Below are 16,432 nucleotides of genomic sequence, written 5' to 3' on the forward strand. Positions count from 1 at the left end.
ATCTATGGACTGTGTAATCTAGACTCTACCATGAAACACGTGCAAATATTTCATCTTGATATGCAGTGTTTACTATAGAACAGCACTTTTCACATTATGAAATGCCTTAAATGTAAAATTCTGTTTGTATTTTTGAACATCCATTTTGTACATTTCTATGTCATCTACATCCTCTGATAAATTTAACACTGATGTCTGTAAATATATTGAGACTGAAACCAGGTTTGAATAAAATGCACTCGCATACTGAAATTGATATAAATAATTGAGTTCTTGAGCATTTAATGCCCCCAACAACTTCTGTAGTCCATTTAGCCACTTGCTAGCAGGACCGGGTCAGCATTGGAAAATGGATAGATGGGATGGATGCTTTGTCCATGTTTTCTCACACACTGAATGCTCTGCTAATTGAATTCTCCCTTTATTCAGGAGATCCTCCCACTAACTAGTCTTCAGTGATTGGCTCATCAGGAACGGGCTGAGTGGGACTAAAGGAAGGTGGCTTTAAAATAGTCTATTAAAAACAATACAAGAAATGTTCAAGTCTTTCTTTATTTAAGCTTAACTTGCAAGTGTCTTGTCAACATTGCCAGTGTTTTCTCTTTAAAATTAAAAAAAGAATTACATTGCATCTCGTCTCTGAGAAAAAGAACAACATTTCACTCACACGCATGCTGAGTAGAATCTCTTTTTGTATGGCAGTTGAGAGGACCAAAACAATGGTGTGTCTACCTCTCCTTCATTCAGTTAGTTTAAGCTTCAGATGAGCTTTTACAATATTTACACACAGTCTCACACCCCGGAAGACATTTCTCCAGGAATCCTCGTGTTTTTATGGCAGTTGTTATACACAAATATACAATAAAACATTGCTACTCTTGAAGTTTTATACTTGTACTTAGATACTTGTAATTTGACAAATCATGACAAAAATTGTGTCTAGTACATGTGTTGTTTGTTACAAATACATTGCATACAGACATTAATAATATACTGTACATAAACATTGTTCTGATCTGTTGCTGTTGGCATGAATTTCATCGTTTACAGCTGATGCATTCAGAGAAATCCTCTTCTGAAACATATTAGTGACAGAAACAATTTTCAAAACAAGCTTTGATTTGCTGCATGGCAGCCTGTTCATCAAGCCAGCTCGTGGAAAGAAGAAAACTGCTGTTACATTTATCTGGGATGTGTTTTTTTTCTTTTTTCTACCACAGTGCTAATTGATGTTATTGAGATGTTAATTACAAACCACCAGAACTGAGATAGAGTTGCATCATTGAGGAAAATTCTTATTTGCAGTGAGCTTTAGCTGAACCTGATTATTCAGATGTCGTTCAATCTGTCAGTCAAACAGACTGAAAATTCCTACAAAGTATAATATTTCTGTAATAACTCTTTAGACATAGAAATCTATAGTTTAAAATCACACAGAAGGAGAAAATAGCTAAAACACTGGAACTCAGTGAATGAAATACACTTGGAATGTGACTGAAGGCAATACATGTAAAATACGGTATCAGCTACGTTAATAGATTGTCCTTAATAATTCCTCTCAGCATCTATCAAGTTGGTAGCTTGTTAACAAGAGTTTCAGTCCCTCAAAAACATGCAAACCAAATGATCAATTGCCTGAAATGAGGCTGAGGATGTTGTAGGTCAGAATGTCACGTTCACATTGCAAAAAAAAAGAAAAAAAAGAAAAAAAAATTCACCCAGTGAGAATGTGTGTCATTCTTTGGAATCTTGCACATGCTCTATATTTGGTGTAGATGTGTGATCATGTTTTTAAAAGATCCATTATATTTACATTATCAGAGAATACATGACCGTATTGTATGTATTTTAGGAAAGCGTTTTATATATTCACTATGTATATATATATATTCACTATGTATATATATTTTACTATGTATAATTTTGCTAATAGATCCAATTTTGGGCTGTACTGTAATTCATAAGTTTACGCATGAGCACATTTACCACTAAAGTAACTTTTGGAACAGGCTGATCATTGGTGAATGTAACTCTGCTGAAGGTAGTTTTGAAGGCACAAGAAAATAAGCGAAAACAATTTTGAACTGAACTAACAAATATTGCTAATTTATCTTAATTTTACTAAAATTAAAGTTTGCAAGGATACTTTTTTATTGTTGTGATGAGACAGTATTTGCAAACGTGTGGCCAGTTGTAGTGTTTGTATGGAAAAACACACACATTCCTGCTGATCATATAGATATTTTAAATCTCAGAAGATTTTCCCAAACTCATCAGATCACCGTTAAATTAAGTATCCACTGTGTACTACTCGCTTTATTTCAGTTACTGGCTCATTCCTCTTCTACAGTATTTCTTTCATTTTTAAAAGTTGAAAAGGTTAAAAATGCTTAAGTTGTAATTAAACAGTAATTCTATAAAAAGGTACATTAGATTTCTACAAATATGCTCTGGCTAGTCTCATTCTCATAAACCTTATTTAGTATAGTTTGATATTTATACAATGGCATGAACAGGTCTCCATTATGCCTTAGAAATAAAGTTAGCCAAGAGAGACTTCAGGTTAGCTTACATAATTTTGCTTATATATATGCTGCATATATTGAATTAAATTTCTAATTGAATCAATCAGAATATCACAGAATTCTTCGAATCCATTGCTAATACTTCCTGTTTTCCCACCATTCCTTAAGGATAATGTAATTTTAGAACTGGGTTTTGTTAGGTAAAGTGATATTATAAAAGTCTAATAATAAAATTTCCATATGTACAATTTGAGTTTGAATTTTTGTGTCTGACATTATGGAGTTGAGATGGCCCAGACAGTCTGACTCTGTATTTTCTGTGTAAATGAAACTCTGCCTCTGTGCCTTGAAGTTCACCGATGTCAATACATTCAGTGTCTCCTGCTGGCTGTGCATGAGAATCAATAAGCAGCATGGAGCTGATATGTTGTTTCTTGTGATTATGATTTATGAGCAGGGTCATTCTTGGTATTCGGTGCATTTTGTGTCCCCAATAAAGACCTTACTGCCTTAAAATGTTGTATAATATACATTTCAATCATTTAGTGCCAGATACGTTTTTAAATGGACAAAAGGGATTTGAATTTTTTAAAGAAATACACAATGTCCATACATTAAAATCATATGTCTTTAAAACTGTTGTTCACTTGTTCCTAGAGGCATGAATGCTTCAATTTATTAGTAACACTATTTTGATAGTCCAATTTAGCTGGGTAGTAACTGATTACATGTAATCTGGATTATGTAATCAGATTCCAAAAACCATGTTTTTGTAATTAGATTGAATTACATTTTAAAACACTTATAATCAGACTACAATTACTTTTTTATTGATTACATGACTACATATTATTTTAAAATGATTTATTTTAATTTTGCATTTTTTATGATGTAATAAATTATTAGCTTTTTATTAAATTTACGATCTCCATGCTGTTCCTTCACAAACCCGAGTTTGGGAAACTTTGACGTAATGTAATATTTATTGCACTTGATTTTGTTAATAAGAATGAATGCAATATTTTTTCTTGTATCTTTACATCAATATGGTATAAGGTTATCCTATTTAAATCAGTGAGATAAACGAGTTACCTAAAATGTGTAATGTAATGGAATATGTAAGTAACTTTGTCATGTCATTTGAAATCAGTAACAGACTACAATGTTCAAGTATTCTACCCAGCTCTGACTGTAAGTGATTTAAATACATGTCAATTTATTCTACTAACCTTAACCCTAACCTGGTAGTCTGCTAATACACTAATGAGAGTTAGTTGACCTATTTGCAAAGTCATTTATAGTTAGTAGAATGTCTAGAATGTGTGGCCCATCAAAATAAAGTGTAACCAAATCATTTGCCTGAACTTGACCAAAATCATTTTTTAAAAATGTTTTACATCTCCTTATAAGTACACAAAAAGTTATTTTAAAGAACGGTTTGATTTTCTCATTTTATGATGTTCAAAAGCACAGAATACCAGAAATTACCCAGCAAATACAAATACAAAATGCTTGCTTATTTCTGAATGTAAATCAAATTTGGAAATGTTGCAGCAAATAATAAAGTAAAACCATTTCAAACGATAAAACCTTGAATCATACGTGTCAGTCCACTAAACGTCAGTCCACTTTGACATCAGGCAGCAGATCATAAAGAAAAAAAAATAAAATACTTAGTGCACCTTTATACTGTATAGTGGACAAGATTATTGTACCATAAAAACGACTGGAAATTTGACTTTGACTATTGTGGTTTTGTATGGTTTGTTTTACCCATTACCACTGAATATATTAGTGTCAGTACAACTTTTTTTTAAATTCTTACCCCAAATATGTATTTGTGCTTATATCTGACTGTGTTATTTAGTTCTACAGTCAAAGGGCAAAATAGTGCTGTCATATACATTATATACATACATATTTATCCTCAGCTCAGTGCATTCAAACGGTGTTCCACTTATGCTTAAGATTTACAAATGAAATATAAAATTACCTTGCCTTGCCTCACACAGCAATGTGCTTATGAAAAGTATAACTACACTAAACACATACAAGCAATGTCTTATTTTTTTTTAATGTAAAAGTACATTCATATGGTTATGCATGTTTTTTAACTATTTTAGATGACCGTAAAAGCAGCAAGATTATAGATATCAGACTAGCATGAGGGTAAACATGGAATTCTAGCAGACATTCCATTGCAAGGGAATACATTTTTCAGGATTTCCACTGGGAAATCCCTAAATATTTCCTCTAAACTGTTTGGGGAAGACAAGACTGTCTGTCTATCTATCCCCATGGAATGGAGAGTACTTGAAAAGTCTAGGCTTTATTTAAAATAGTCATGCATAGTGACTGTTTCGATTAATGTGATTAGAACCACAATTAGTAAATTAAAATTTGAAATAAAAAGGAACTGAAAATTCTGAATTGATTTATCTACCTGAAGTGACTGCATAAAGCGCATGAGCCGGATTGACTATCTATGATGCTTTTTTGATCCTTTTTTTTTTGGAATTCAACAAACACTTCTGAGCATCTCTTTTTGTGTTCCATGAAACAAAGTAAGTCATACTTGGTTTGAAACGGCACAAGAGTGAGTAAATAATGACTTTTTTCAGTTTCTGTGCTGGGTTTAAAGAGCCAAAACCCAATACAAATAGCCAACATCAGTAAAATCGATATCAGTTTAAAAATGTTACCATGGGATGTACTGGAGTGTTTCTAGGCAACAGGTGACAGGCAGTAACAGGAAGTCGGAAAGACAGGACAGCATGACACTGGAGTTTGGTGAGAGAGTGGAAGACATCTGTAGTTTCTTCTGTTTCCCTCAAAGTTTAAAGAACACAGTGCAGAAGCACAGAAGAGCAGATGACATGCTTTATCCCCCTCCAGATCTGAAGAATAGACAGAAATGAGGGAAAATAAAGGAGGAGAAGCAATATGTTAAATGAAACTCACTGTGCATTGTTTGTTTTCTTTATTTGCCTGCAAAATGAAGGCCATATGAGTAATTTCTAATCAAGAAGTAATTGAAGCAATTGTGTGATTGAAATGTGATTTGAGACAAAAAAATAAATAAAAAAAATAAAAATAGACTTGTGTTGTAATTTAAAGAATTTTTGTAAAAACAGCCAAAAATGCAACCATTGCTCATCTTTGAGGGATTAAGAGTTTACTTACATTCTTGTTCCTTTAAAAATAAAATAAAATAAATAATAATAAAAAATTTAGCCTTTATTAATTTTTATCTTTTTTCAACTTTTGTTTACATTTATTTTTGTCGTTTTTACCTTTATTTACATAGGACAGTGTAATGACAGGAAGGATGGGGGGGGTCACAAGCCAGGATTCGAACTCGGGACGCCCATATTACCACAACGCTGACCATCTTTTAAACTTTTGATATTATAATTTCACCAGTTTTATTTTAGTAGTTTTGTAAAGGATTTTATAATACTTCTAACAGGATAGAAAGTGAAGCTGAAGACACTGGAAAAACCTATCAAATTATTACAAATTAAAAAGAGGTTTTTATTAAAGAAAGAAAAAATTAAATAAAATGTGTAATATTTCTTAATAAATTTATATGTTATGTTATTTCAGCATATTTGCTTTCTTTCTTAATTGTTAGTTCAGTATGATCTGGAAAAAAGGTACACTGCATAAAAGGAATGATTTGCTACATTGATTAATGAGATTTTTTTTTCATATAATTACATGTATTGTGTAAATATATTATTTTTTTAGTAACCAAAAATCAAACATGAAGAGCAGCTGACAAATTGAAACCCTGAGGGCTTGCTATTTTATAAAACTGATGGTAAAATTACTAAAAATAGATTTGAGTATATTGCATAGCACAGTTTACATGATGATGTAGACACAGATAGCAATGTTCTGCACTCATATAGTTAATATTAACAAAACATGCTGTGAAAATAAAAAGCTTTTTTCTATTTCTTCTTTTTGTCTGGGAATTCACAAAAATATAGCTTTTATTAACATTTAAAAATAAAAATAATAGAACTTATATTTATTAACATTTTCCCCCCAAAATGTGTATCACAATTATTGATACCTCAAGAAATTCTAAAAATTATAAACTTCTAATTCACTTATGTGCATTCATGTTTTTTAATTTTGTAGAAAAATATATTTTAGTAGCAAGTCATGAATTGCACTTAAATCAGATATAAAGTTTAATCATCCATCACTATGGGAGGAAGACTTGCATTATAGTGCATCACTATGGGGGGAACTATGTAATGGAGTTTGGGAACAAATGTGATGTATTGATTGGTGCACTGAAATGAATTTGTAACGAAGGAAATGCAAACATTTAAAAAAAAAATATTAAACAGAATAAAATAAAACTAAATGGGCAGGCGAAGACGTGAAAACAGCTGGTGCAGTATGTGTCAGGTGGACATGGATGCATGACATCACATGTCTTCTTGGGCAGGGTCATACCTTCCTCTTCTGATATTTCTGTAATCAAGAAACAAAACAGAGAGAGAAAAAATGGAATTAAATTATGAAAAAGTAATTGTCACATTAGTAATTGTGCTGCATTTCACATAAAAGATCAAGACATTATCTACTGCAACTTATAAATAATAGGGCAATGCATTAAAAGAAAAAGTTTTTACGATTGTTTTATGCATTTCTGTGCATGACCATGTATTTAATCAGAGCTATCAGAGAACTACTTTTTGCACTTGACACTAAAATACAGTTTAGGGTGGAAGAAATACTTTAAATGAGTTGTAGGCTTACTTTGTTTGCTCTCTAATCTCATGTTTCAGAATTTTTTTTTTTTGTTTTGTTTTTTTTGGTCAAGTAAAACATTTTAGAAAAGCTTATAAAAAAAATAATAGGGAAAATACTTCCAGAACCAAGGCTGCTGAAAAGGCAGGAAGTCATTGGTTGTGCTCTTTTACAACTGAAATAAGAAGTAAAAGAGGAAAATGCTACTCGAACAGCTTTTTTTGCAGTAATTGTGGATGTCTTACTTGAAGCCCCAGCCCGTTCCTCCCAATACTATAGCTGCCAGTAGTATCGCTCCTGCTATTGAGCCAATGATGATGTTTGTACCACTCGGACCTGTGGACAGACAGACAGAACAAAAAACATGCATTTCTCATTAGTTTTCTGTTATATTCTTGTTATATATTTTTAATCATGATTTTGTCATGCGCTTTCATTTTAAAGGTTAGTTTTTAGTCTAGTCTTATTTCTTCTCTTCCTGTTTCCTGTATTAATTGATTTTAGCTTTGACTCAAACAGTGGGCTCATGCTCTCTGAAGGAGGAGGCAGTGACATGTTGTGGTAACATTTGATTTGACACAATTATTTGAGCTTCTAAACTATCAGAATCTTAGAAATAACTGATGATTTTGCATATGCTTAGAAGTTAGTGCTTCATAAACTTTTTGAAATCAAGAGACTCCATTGTAAATAAAAATTAAATATATAAATAAATTAAAGTTTTCCATATGAGCACACAGCATGGGACACACCAAAAGTCAAATACTCCAAAAACGTGACAAAAAGCCAATTGCAAACCCACTGATAAGCTGCTCGACTGATTTGATTTCCACACAGAGTTCCTCGTTGTATCTCTGAACTGTAAAGGCTCAGTGCTGAAGCTAACTGAAACCTGAGTAAACATTTAAAAAATTCCATTCCAAACACAGGCAAAGAGACGCTGGTCCAACTAAAACCAAACACCCGCATGACTGAATGTGTTGGGAACCTTTGTACTTCTCAGGACCGTCTGGAGGCTGGGGGTCTGGAATAGGGTCATATACACTGCAGTCCTTCCCAGTATAGTCTGCATCGCAGATACACTTCACCTCATTACTACACGTCTGAGACAGAGAGAGGGAGAGAATATCATAAGCATAAAGCTGGAAATAAATACCTTGGCTTCACAGATACACTTTGTAGCAAAACGTTCAAAGGACAGTCAAAGAATATAAGACAATGCTATTAATCTGACACATGGTGAACAGAGTCAACACTGTCAATTAAATCACTGCTTACTAAACTTGGAAAATCTTAACACTTTTACAACCAGTCTGAGACAGAGAGAGGGAGAGAATATCATAAGCATAAAGCTGGAAATAAATACCTTGGCTTACATCAGTTGTTTACTCTTGCTTACAGCAAAGCTGACCATTATCTAAATCCCTTCATTTCTTTCTAGCATCAGACTTTTCAGAGCTTTTTAGACTTTTCAATATCCTGCAACATCTGATCATTTTACATTAATGCTTTTTTAAAAAATTGCTTACTCTCGCTTTGAACAAAACAGAGCAATATTTTAATAAAGGATGAGAGAATATACCTTATATAAACCCTCGAAACAGTATGTGACTGTGATTTATCACAGAAGAACAGCTCACCCCATGATCAGAGCACACGTGAGAAGAGGACGACCCGGGACAGGATGACAGGTTGAAGGTGGTGACCGGCAGACAGCGATGGTCCAGGCACATCATATTAGGACCACACGGCGTGCCGTCCTCCACGTACCCGAGATCAGTGCCATCTTCCAACACTGCATGACCCCCACTGAACATAAACAAACAGCTCAGTATTACACACTAATGCACACTCAAGGTAGGGATGGTTACTTGGAGCTCCTCTAGAATAAAACAAAGGGGTCTGGAGATTAACAGTGTTTATTTTCTAACACACTCTTGTGGCAATTTTTAACTATTTCAAATGAATTTGTACAATCTCATCTGTATGTTTTTTTTGCTTTTTGCCCACTGATTTCCACATGAATCACATTTTACAAATTCACTTTGACATTCAGAGCACTGGACAGAAATCATATTGCGTCAACACCTGCCGCGGGCTTTCACAATGCTTTGTTTTAATTCAACTCATAAAGTAATTGTATCCTCTCATGAGATTGGGTTATTTCTTAAACTAAAAGAGCTATTTTTAAGACACTCAGCAAGTTAAGACCAAATGCAGCAGTCAAAGTCCTAATTTCATTTTAACCAGCATCTTGATGTATGCATTTACCGACAATCCAGGTACTTGTTCTGATGGTAGATGGTAAGACTTGTGATTTCTCCATTTAAGTCTCCATACCGTGGTTTCACTGTGATATTAGTGCATAATAAAAATCCACACAACACATCCCTGTGAAAGAATTGGAAATAACAGTGGAAGACAGACAAAGAGGGAAAAAAATTAACTTTCCAGCAAAGGGAGAAATAATGATATCACTGAAAAGTTTACAATAGTGTTCTGGCTGTTTATATACTCACTGTTTATTGCACTGAATCCAGCTGTGTGAGCTGCTGTCCTGACCACAGTTGCCACGCTCCGTACCTTCAGTGTTCAGCTTCTCATAACACATGCGATCTGCTGCATCTAATGACACACACAGTCAAATAAACCAAACAGTTTTAGTATTAGGGTGTATTCACACCTGTCTTGTTTGGTTTGATTGAATCAAACTCAAGTTCATTTCCCCTCTTGGTGCAGATCTTTTGGGCAGGTGTGAATACAGCAGTCGCACTCTGGTGCGGACCACACAACCATACCGAGACCCAACTGAAGAAGTGGTCTCAGACCGGTTCCAAATGAACTCTGGTATGGTTGAATGGATGAACCAATGAAGAGATGACCTTAAGCACACATGTGGTTTTGTTTACAGTTTCTGGTTCACTTGCAAAAAGGGCAGTGTGAAAGCGAACCACACCAAACAAAAAAAAAATCTACATTGTATTTGGTCCAGACTAAAGCGAGTGAACTAATGGACTTTCCTGGTGTTTCTACAGCCTTAGAATTAAACAAGAGATGTGTACATGCACTTAAACTATAGTAGACACAATGGCTGCGTTTACACTTGGCAGATTGGATCATCAGTCAATCAGAACATGGTGCGTTTACACTTGGCAACATCAACTGACTTTTCTATCTGGATAACCGATCGGATCTGTCTTTCCTGCGCAATATTTAAATAGGTCTGCAGAGAATGGCCCTGCTCAAAGTCAACCTGAATGGGTGAGTTTTCTTTTGAAAAGCATTTTCAGTCACGGGACATTTTACAAATCAAAGATAAGTGTAGGAGTCTCATTAGCGCTCCACAAGAGTGTTCTCCGTCTTTTTTTGAGTGGTGTCGACCTGCGAATGCAGACACGATAGCTTGATTGCATTTACATTCCGCTGACATCCTCGACTACCTCTGGAGCAGGACACGCTGATCGGATAACATTCTGATCAGAAGTGCATTTACACTGGTCTTTTCAATGTGTTTGTGGACAACATCCAGATACAGGTCACATGTTAATGCTAAGAGTAAAGCAGCCTATACTGTATGTATGCCCTGAATGTGGTTGACAACATTTTTTATGTCTTGAAAAGAATTTGTGAATTTTAAATTTTTAAAAAAAAAAAAAAAAACCGGATTTAAATATGAAGTTGATACTTTGTGGCTCTTTCTGTCATTGTTACAGTTTGTTCGTTTTTCAATTTATTAAACCTTACTATACACTGGAAAAAATATCAAAGTAAATTTACAATAAAACTACCAGTTGTGGTTGCCAGAAAATGACTAAAAAAATGGTGATAATGTATATGGTATTACGGGATAGCATATTGGTGCCTGCATATTTTACAAATAACCATATATTTCATTAAGTGATATAATGTTAATATGTCAAGTCACTTGAACAACAAAAAATAATTTATATAAAATATAAACGTGTCATACAGGTAAGGGTTTTTACTGTACAGTCTTTTACAGTGAAGCATTTAATGGTCTCATTCAGGGTCAGAAATTTACCAGTGCTACTGAAACAAAACGTGATAAAAATTTCCTAGATATTTCAATGTGATTTTTATTTTGTTATTGTGATGAGATTTGATGTTTATTGTTTATGTATTTTAGTGTGTTGTATATTTGATTTTTGTTGTGTATTTACTGTCTCAGAGACATATTTCGTAATCATTTACAATATTTTTTATATTCAGTGATGATTTGAATTTACAGAAAACAGCCATAATTGTTCATGTACAAAATGTAGCACTATGTGTAACATGTTACTTTCATGTGACACTTTCCCTGACAAATACAACTGAAAATTTCTTTGCCATTCTGGTTGAAATCAGTAGTACAAGTCACTAATGTTGATGGAGATGTGGGTGAGTATAATGGGTAGTTCTATAGAGTATGAGTATGTGTCAAGCTTATCAGTGATGGAAAGGTTTTCTTTCAAATTTATTTTTTAAAAACATGTTTCTTTTAAAATAACCTTGGATACTAACTAACAACTAGGGACTAACAATGAACAATACATTTATAGTATTAATTCATCTAGGTTACTCTTAAGTTGTAAGCAGACATTTTTAAAACAATAAAAATAGTTTTCTAAAAGATTCATTGCACTAATTTAAAATCACTACGTAATCACAGCCACCATTTGTTGCCATGAAGACCAATATCTGAATAGGAGCAAGTAATCTAAGAAAATTTATCTGACAAATTCAGACAGCTCTAATATCCTGTCTGATGCTGGTTATCATTATTAGCACAGTCCAGTTGCTGCTCCTCGTTTGAGCCTCTATCATCACTCCTTTTTACAACCACCTCAAATCTTCAAATCAGAGTGCAGAGTTCTGCAGGCTTCTTACGTTTCATTAATCATTAATCTCTTTGTTTACATTAATATATTTTGATGACTGACGAAGCATTATATGAATCATGTAAAATTAGACTGGAGATTTAACAAAAAATCTAAACAGTATGCATCTACACTGACTAAAACAATTATCAGCAGCTGGAATCAATCATAATGTCTATATCCATAGTTAATATTCATTCCTAATCATATTCATTATAAACAATACATTTTGTACAATATAAGAGACTCTACTCACTGTGGCTCCAGAGTGCCTGACACTGGGCATCCCTGGTCTTGCAGCGACCCCCATAGCAGCGCCCCTGACAGAGCAAGAAGAGAGCTTACACATCTACACGCAGCCCGACATACACTTTTGAACACTTTTGTGTCCATATACTGAAAAGTTTAACTAAGTCCAAGCAAACTGCCAAATCAGCCAGGACAACAAACAAACAAACAAAAAAAATTACTGAGTGCCCTACACTGGAACATTTAAATTAATTTTACTTTAAATATTATCCATGTAATTGTTTAACAAGCTATGTCTGCCAGTGTTATGCAGTAAATCATGTAAACAAATACAGTAACAATGCATAGTACTATGGTTGCAAGAAACATGTAAGGTTTATATTAGACAGAAAAGCAAATTATTTTACCAGTCCAGCATTGCACATGTAACCATCCAGTTTGTGGACATTATGTGGGCACTGTTTGAGAAATGCATGAGAAGCATATGTAAATTTCTTACATTATTATGATAATGATGATTTAAATTATGATTTTATATAAATGTATCATTACTTTACTCGAATCGCCAGTGCATGTTTCCGGCACATCACAGTCATTCACTGCATCCCTGCAGATCACTCCTCTCTGCTCATACTGCAACACACAAACAAAATGAATCACACTAAATTATAAAAAAAGATCGACTGATGACTAATCCCTTCAAAAATGAATAGTGCACCCTCATGCTCTTCCAAAGCAGTATAGGCCAATTCACACTGTGCCGACAGACAGCAACAGACATGTTTGTCGGGTTTTGTCAGATCAGTGTAACCCTGTCAGCATCTGTTGACGTTGGTTAGTGCTTATTTTTGCCCTGTAGAATTAGCATTTGGGATGTCTTGGGATGTCTGAAAAATGACAAACTGTAATCTGGTGACACCAGCCTTAGGTCTGCATCTGCTGGAGCAATGTGAATTGGCCTTATGACTTTCTTTCTTCTGTGGAACACAGCAATATATTGATGGGAGAAACATGCTGAAATTTAAAAAGATATTCACTGATCCTTCTCTCCAGTGAACGCACAGCTCCATTGTAGATTGAATATGGAGTCAACTAACTTAGAAGAGTCTGATTTGTGAATGAATCAATCTTAACAAGATTAAGTTAGTAATCAAAGGCTTTTCAAAGTCTATTTATGAATTAAAAATCTATTAAAAATATTGTATATTCTCCTTGTTCTCCTTTGCATTATTAACTTGATGGTTTTAAATGTACAGTATAATGTGCTCAATGCATTTTTAACAAGGGATAACTTGGGGTCATGGCTGAATTTAGTTGCGTTTACATTGTTATTGCATTGAGTTTCAATGGAATTATTTAGAATTGTCTGTTTGACTTAACTCTTGGGGAAAAAAATGCCTCTGTACTGGAAGTAAATGTTGTCGTGTTTTAATTTATTTAATTTTTTATCATGATGAGTTGATTTGAGGGAAATGACTGAATGAGATAATATCACTGAGATAATATGCTCAAATGTACCGCTGGGTGTAGAATAGAAACCATCCGACAGTACATCTAAAAGTATTATCTCAAGTCAGTGGTCTGAGTGGCCATATACTGTAAGTTACAAACAAGTAAAATGGTATTTCTTCATAGATTCTTTTTAGTGGTGCTTCAATGTGTAGAGATGAAAATGTGATGAAATAATGACTGATAAAAAAAATTACTTGGGTAGAAAGCTGGTTGCTTTTCTTTGTTGGAAAGACATTTTCTTATCCGGATCTTACATCCATTGAAAATGGCTTAAAGTGGAGTGGAATATGCATGACGATGTATCAAAGGAGCTTTAGTAACGTAGTGGCAACACACTGTGCTTGCAGACATTTAATGTTGCAATGTCATGAATGGATTGCCTGTATTTGGCAAGTTTTAAGGAAAAACAACAACAACTTAATGATCCATGGAATTAAAAGGCATGTTAGGCCAAATTGGAAGTCTTGTGCTCTTCTAAAAAGTGTTGTGACATTTATATTTTGCCTGAGAAGCTAAAGTCTAAATCTGTTGACCACTCCAAGGCTGTTGAACTCATTGCTTCTCTATAAGAAACAGTGATGTATTTTTGCAGTGAATCCTTTTTTGGAGGATGTTTCTTCGAACAGTTCAAGCTATAGAAAATAGCTCTTATAATACCAGTTATCCATGCCACATGTGAACAGAGTTTTTAATTGTAGTAGATTGTTGAATTTGGCTGTTCTCAGCATTGAGTCAAAACACCAAGGTCTTGAATTTAGATGACTTTGTGAAAAGATTTGCTGAACAATTCAGACTTGCATCCTTTAGATGTCAACTATAGAAAATATGTCTGCAATTGTACATGGCATGTCTCTTTTAGTTTAGTCTTTTACTTTTAAGTTTGTCAAAGTCATGTTTCCTGTTTTGATATGTGATCTTGCCATGTGAATACTTGCTTCATGTGTTACGTTTTCATTAGGTCGGTGTATAACATCCAAGTATCATGAGAGCGATTGGAAAGCATACAGAGCCATCTGCTCACTATAGCTCTCGCAGTACTTTGATGTAATAAGTCTGCGCAGATTTAGATTTGTTTTCTTGTCAGTTGTTGTTTTGCCAGTTGTTGGTCAGTATAATAGTTTATGTAAAACTCAGGATATATATCAAAAGTTAAATATATTTTACCATCTAACATTATTCATTTTTCCATTCACCCAATCCAGGTGTCATGGAAGACTTGAAATATAGCACAAATCTATATGGTCTACTTATATGGTGCTTTTGTATTCTTTATAAATCTTAAAAGTTTATTTCATTACCAGTAATTACTCACATTTTCTTTGTGTTCCACAGAAGAAAGAAAGTCATAAAGTTTTGGAAGGATGTGAGGATGAGAAAATGATAACAGAATTTAAATTTTTTAATAAACTACCCCTTTAAAGCCCGAGACACACTGCACGATTTTCGGCTGTCCCAGATGAAAGATTGGCATCGTGAAACAATCGCGACGATTTCTGTGATCGTGGCTCCTAATTGGTGGTCCTAGGTTGTACAGTGAGAGAGGTTCAAAGATGGCCGTTTTCACAGTCTTGCGACCAAAGATAGCCTACGAAAATTTTCTGGCAGTGTCAGAAATTCAGCATGATCATCACACAGTGTGTTTGCAGTTACGACCCACGTTTACTGAACAACCAGTAAAAATGTGACATGAAATCAATGCGAAATGGCGCTAAAACATAAAACTGCTTACCTCAAGCTCCTATTTCTTCTTACAAGTCAATAGGTGTCATCATCATACAGTCTACATGCATGTCGTACGTTTATTAGATCCATGTCGCACAGTGTGACCAGCGATGATCTTATAGGATTGCTTAAATCGTGCAGTGTGTAGAAGGCTTAAGTCGTTATTCACAGAAAACTGCCCTCTCTGCCATAGCCTTAAAATCTCATTCACACATCTGCATATTCAAACTTTAGGTGGGTGATTCACTTCGTGACACAAGAAACATGCTGCAATATACGCAAATGCATGAGATCTGCAACAGTGGAGGGGAATTTTCAGTAGACAATACAATTTTTTTTTACACAAAGCTATTGTATTATGGACATTTTCTATGATGCTTAATGACCAAGGACTGGCAAGCTCCAAAAAGGACCAAAATTACCACTATGATGGTCCTTTGGTCCTATTTGGAGATTGACAACTCTTGGTCATGACATGAAGGCAAGCAGATGATGATAATTAAAATTTTTAGGTGAACAATTCTAACACCACTTACCTTGCAACGGCTACAACAGAGTCCATTGCTACACATTGCATCATGGGTCAAAGTGCATTTCTTACAGCATGCACCCCCAGCACGAGAGCAATCCTACAAGAATGCACATCCAATAAAAACATCCCATTAGCTTAACACAACATTGCAAAAACCACCTTCCTGTTCTCTTATATGAGCGCTCTTTAAAGGGACAGTTCACCCAAAAAGGAAAACTCGCCCTCCTCTTGTTCCAAACCTG

General features: G+C 34.4%; 1 protein-coding gene across 1 annotated transcript in view; it reads right to left on the minus strand.

Moving 5' to 3' along the window:
* Positions 1-533: 533 nt before the first annotated feature.
* The window catches only part of LOC109099880 (disintegrin and metalloproteinase domain-containing protein 11-like), a 44,070-nt gene continuing 28,171 nt past the window's right edge, over positions 534-16,432 (minus strand). The window contains exons 17-27 of the mRNA XM_042735233.1: positions 16,195-16,287; positions 12,977-13,057; positions 12,832-12,882; positions 12,432-12,495; positions 9,815-9,920; positions 9,567-9,686; positions 8,936-9,104; positions 8,284-8,398; positions 7,541-7,631; positions 6,999-7,016; positions 534-5,422 (exon numbers count right to left, since the gene is read on the minus strand). Of these exons, the coding sequence (XP_042591167.1) occupies positions 5,407-5,422; positions 6,999-7,016; positions 7,541-7,631; positions 8,284-8,398; positions 8,936-9,104; positions 9,567-9,686; positions 9,815-9,920; positions 12,432-12,495; positions 12,832-12,882; positions 12,977-13,057; positions 16,195-16,287 (924 nt within the window). The 3' untranslated portion in view covers positions 534-5,406. The remainder of the gene's footprint in view (positions 5,423-6,998; positions 7,017-7,540; positions 7,632-8,283; positions 8,399-8,935; positions 9,105-9,566; positions 9,687-9,814; positions 9,921-12,431; positions 12,496-12,831; positions 12,883-12,976; positions 13,058-16,194; positions 16,288-16,432) is intronic.

Source organism: Cyprinus carpio, chromosome B12 (assembly GCF_018340385.1).
Source record: "Cyprinus carpio isolate SPL01 chromosome B12, ASM1834038v1, whole genome shotgun sequence".
Taxonomy (NCBI): domain Eukaryota; kingdom Metazoa; phylum Chordata; class Actinopteri; order Cypriniformes; family Cyprinidae; genus Cyprinus; species Cyprinus carpio.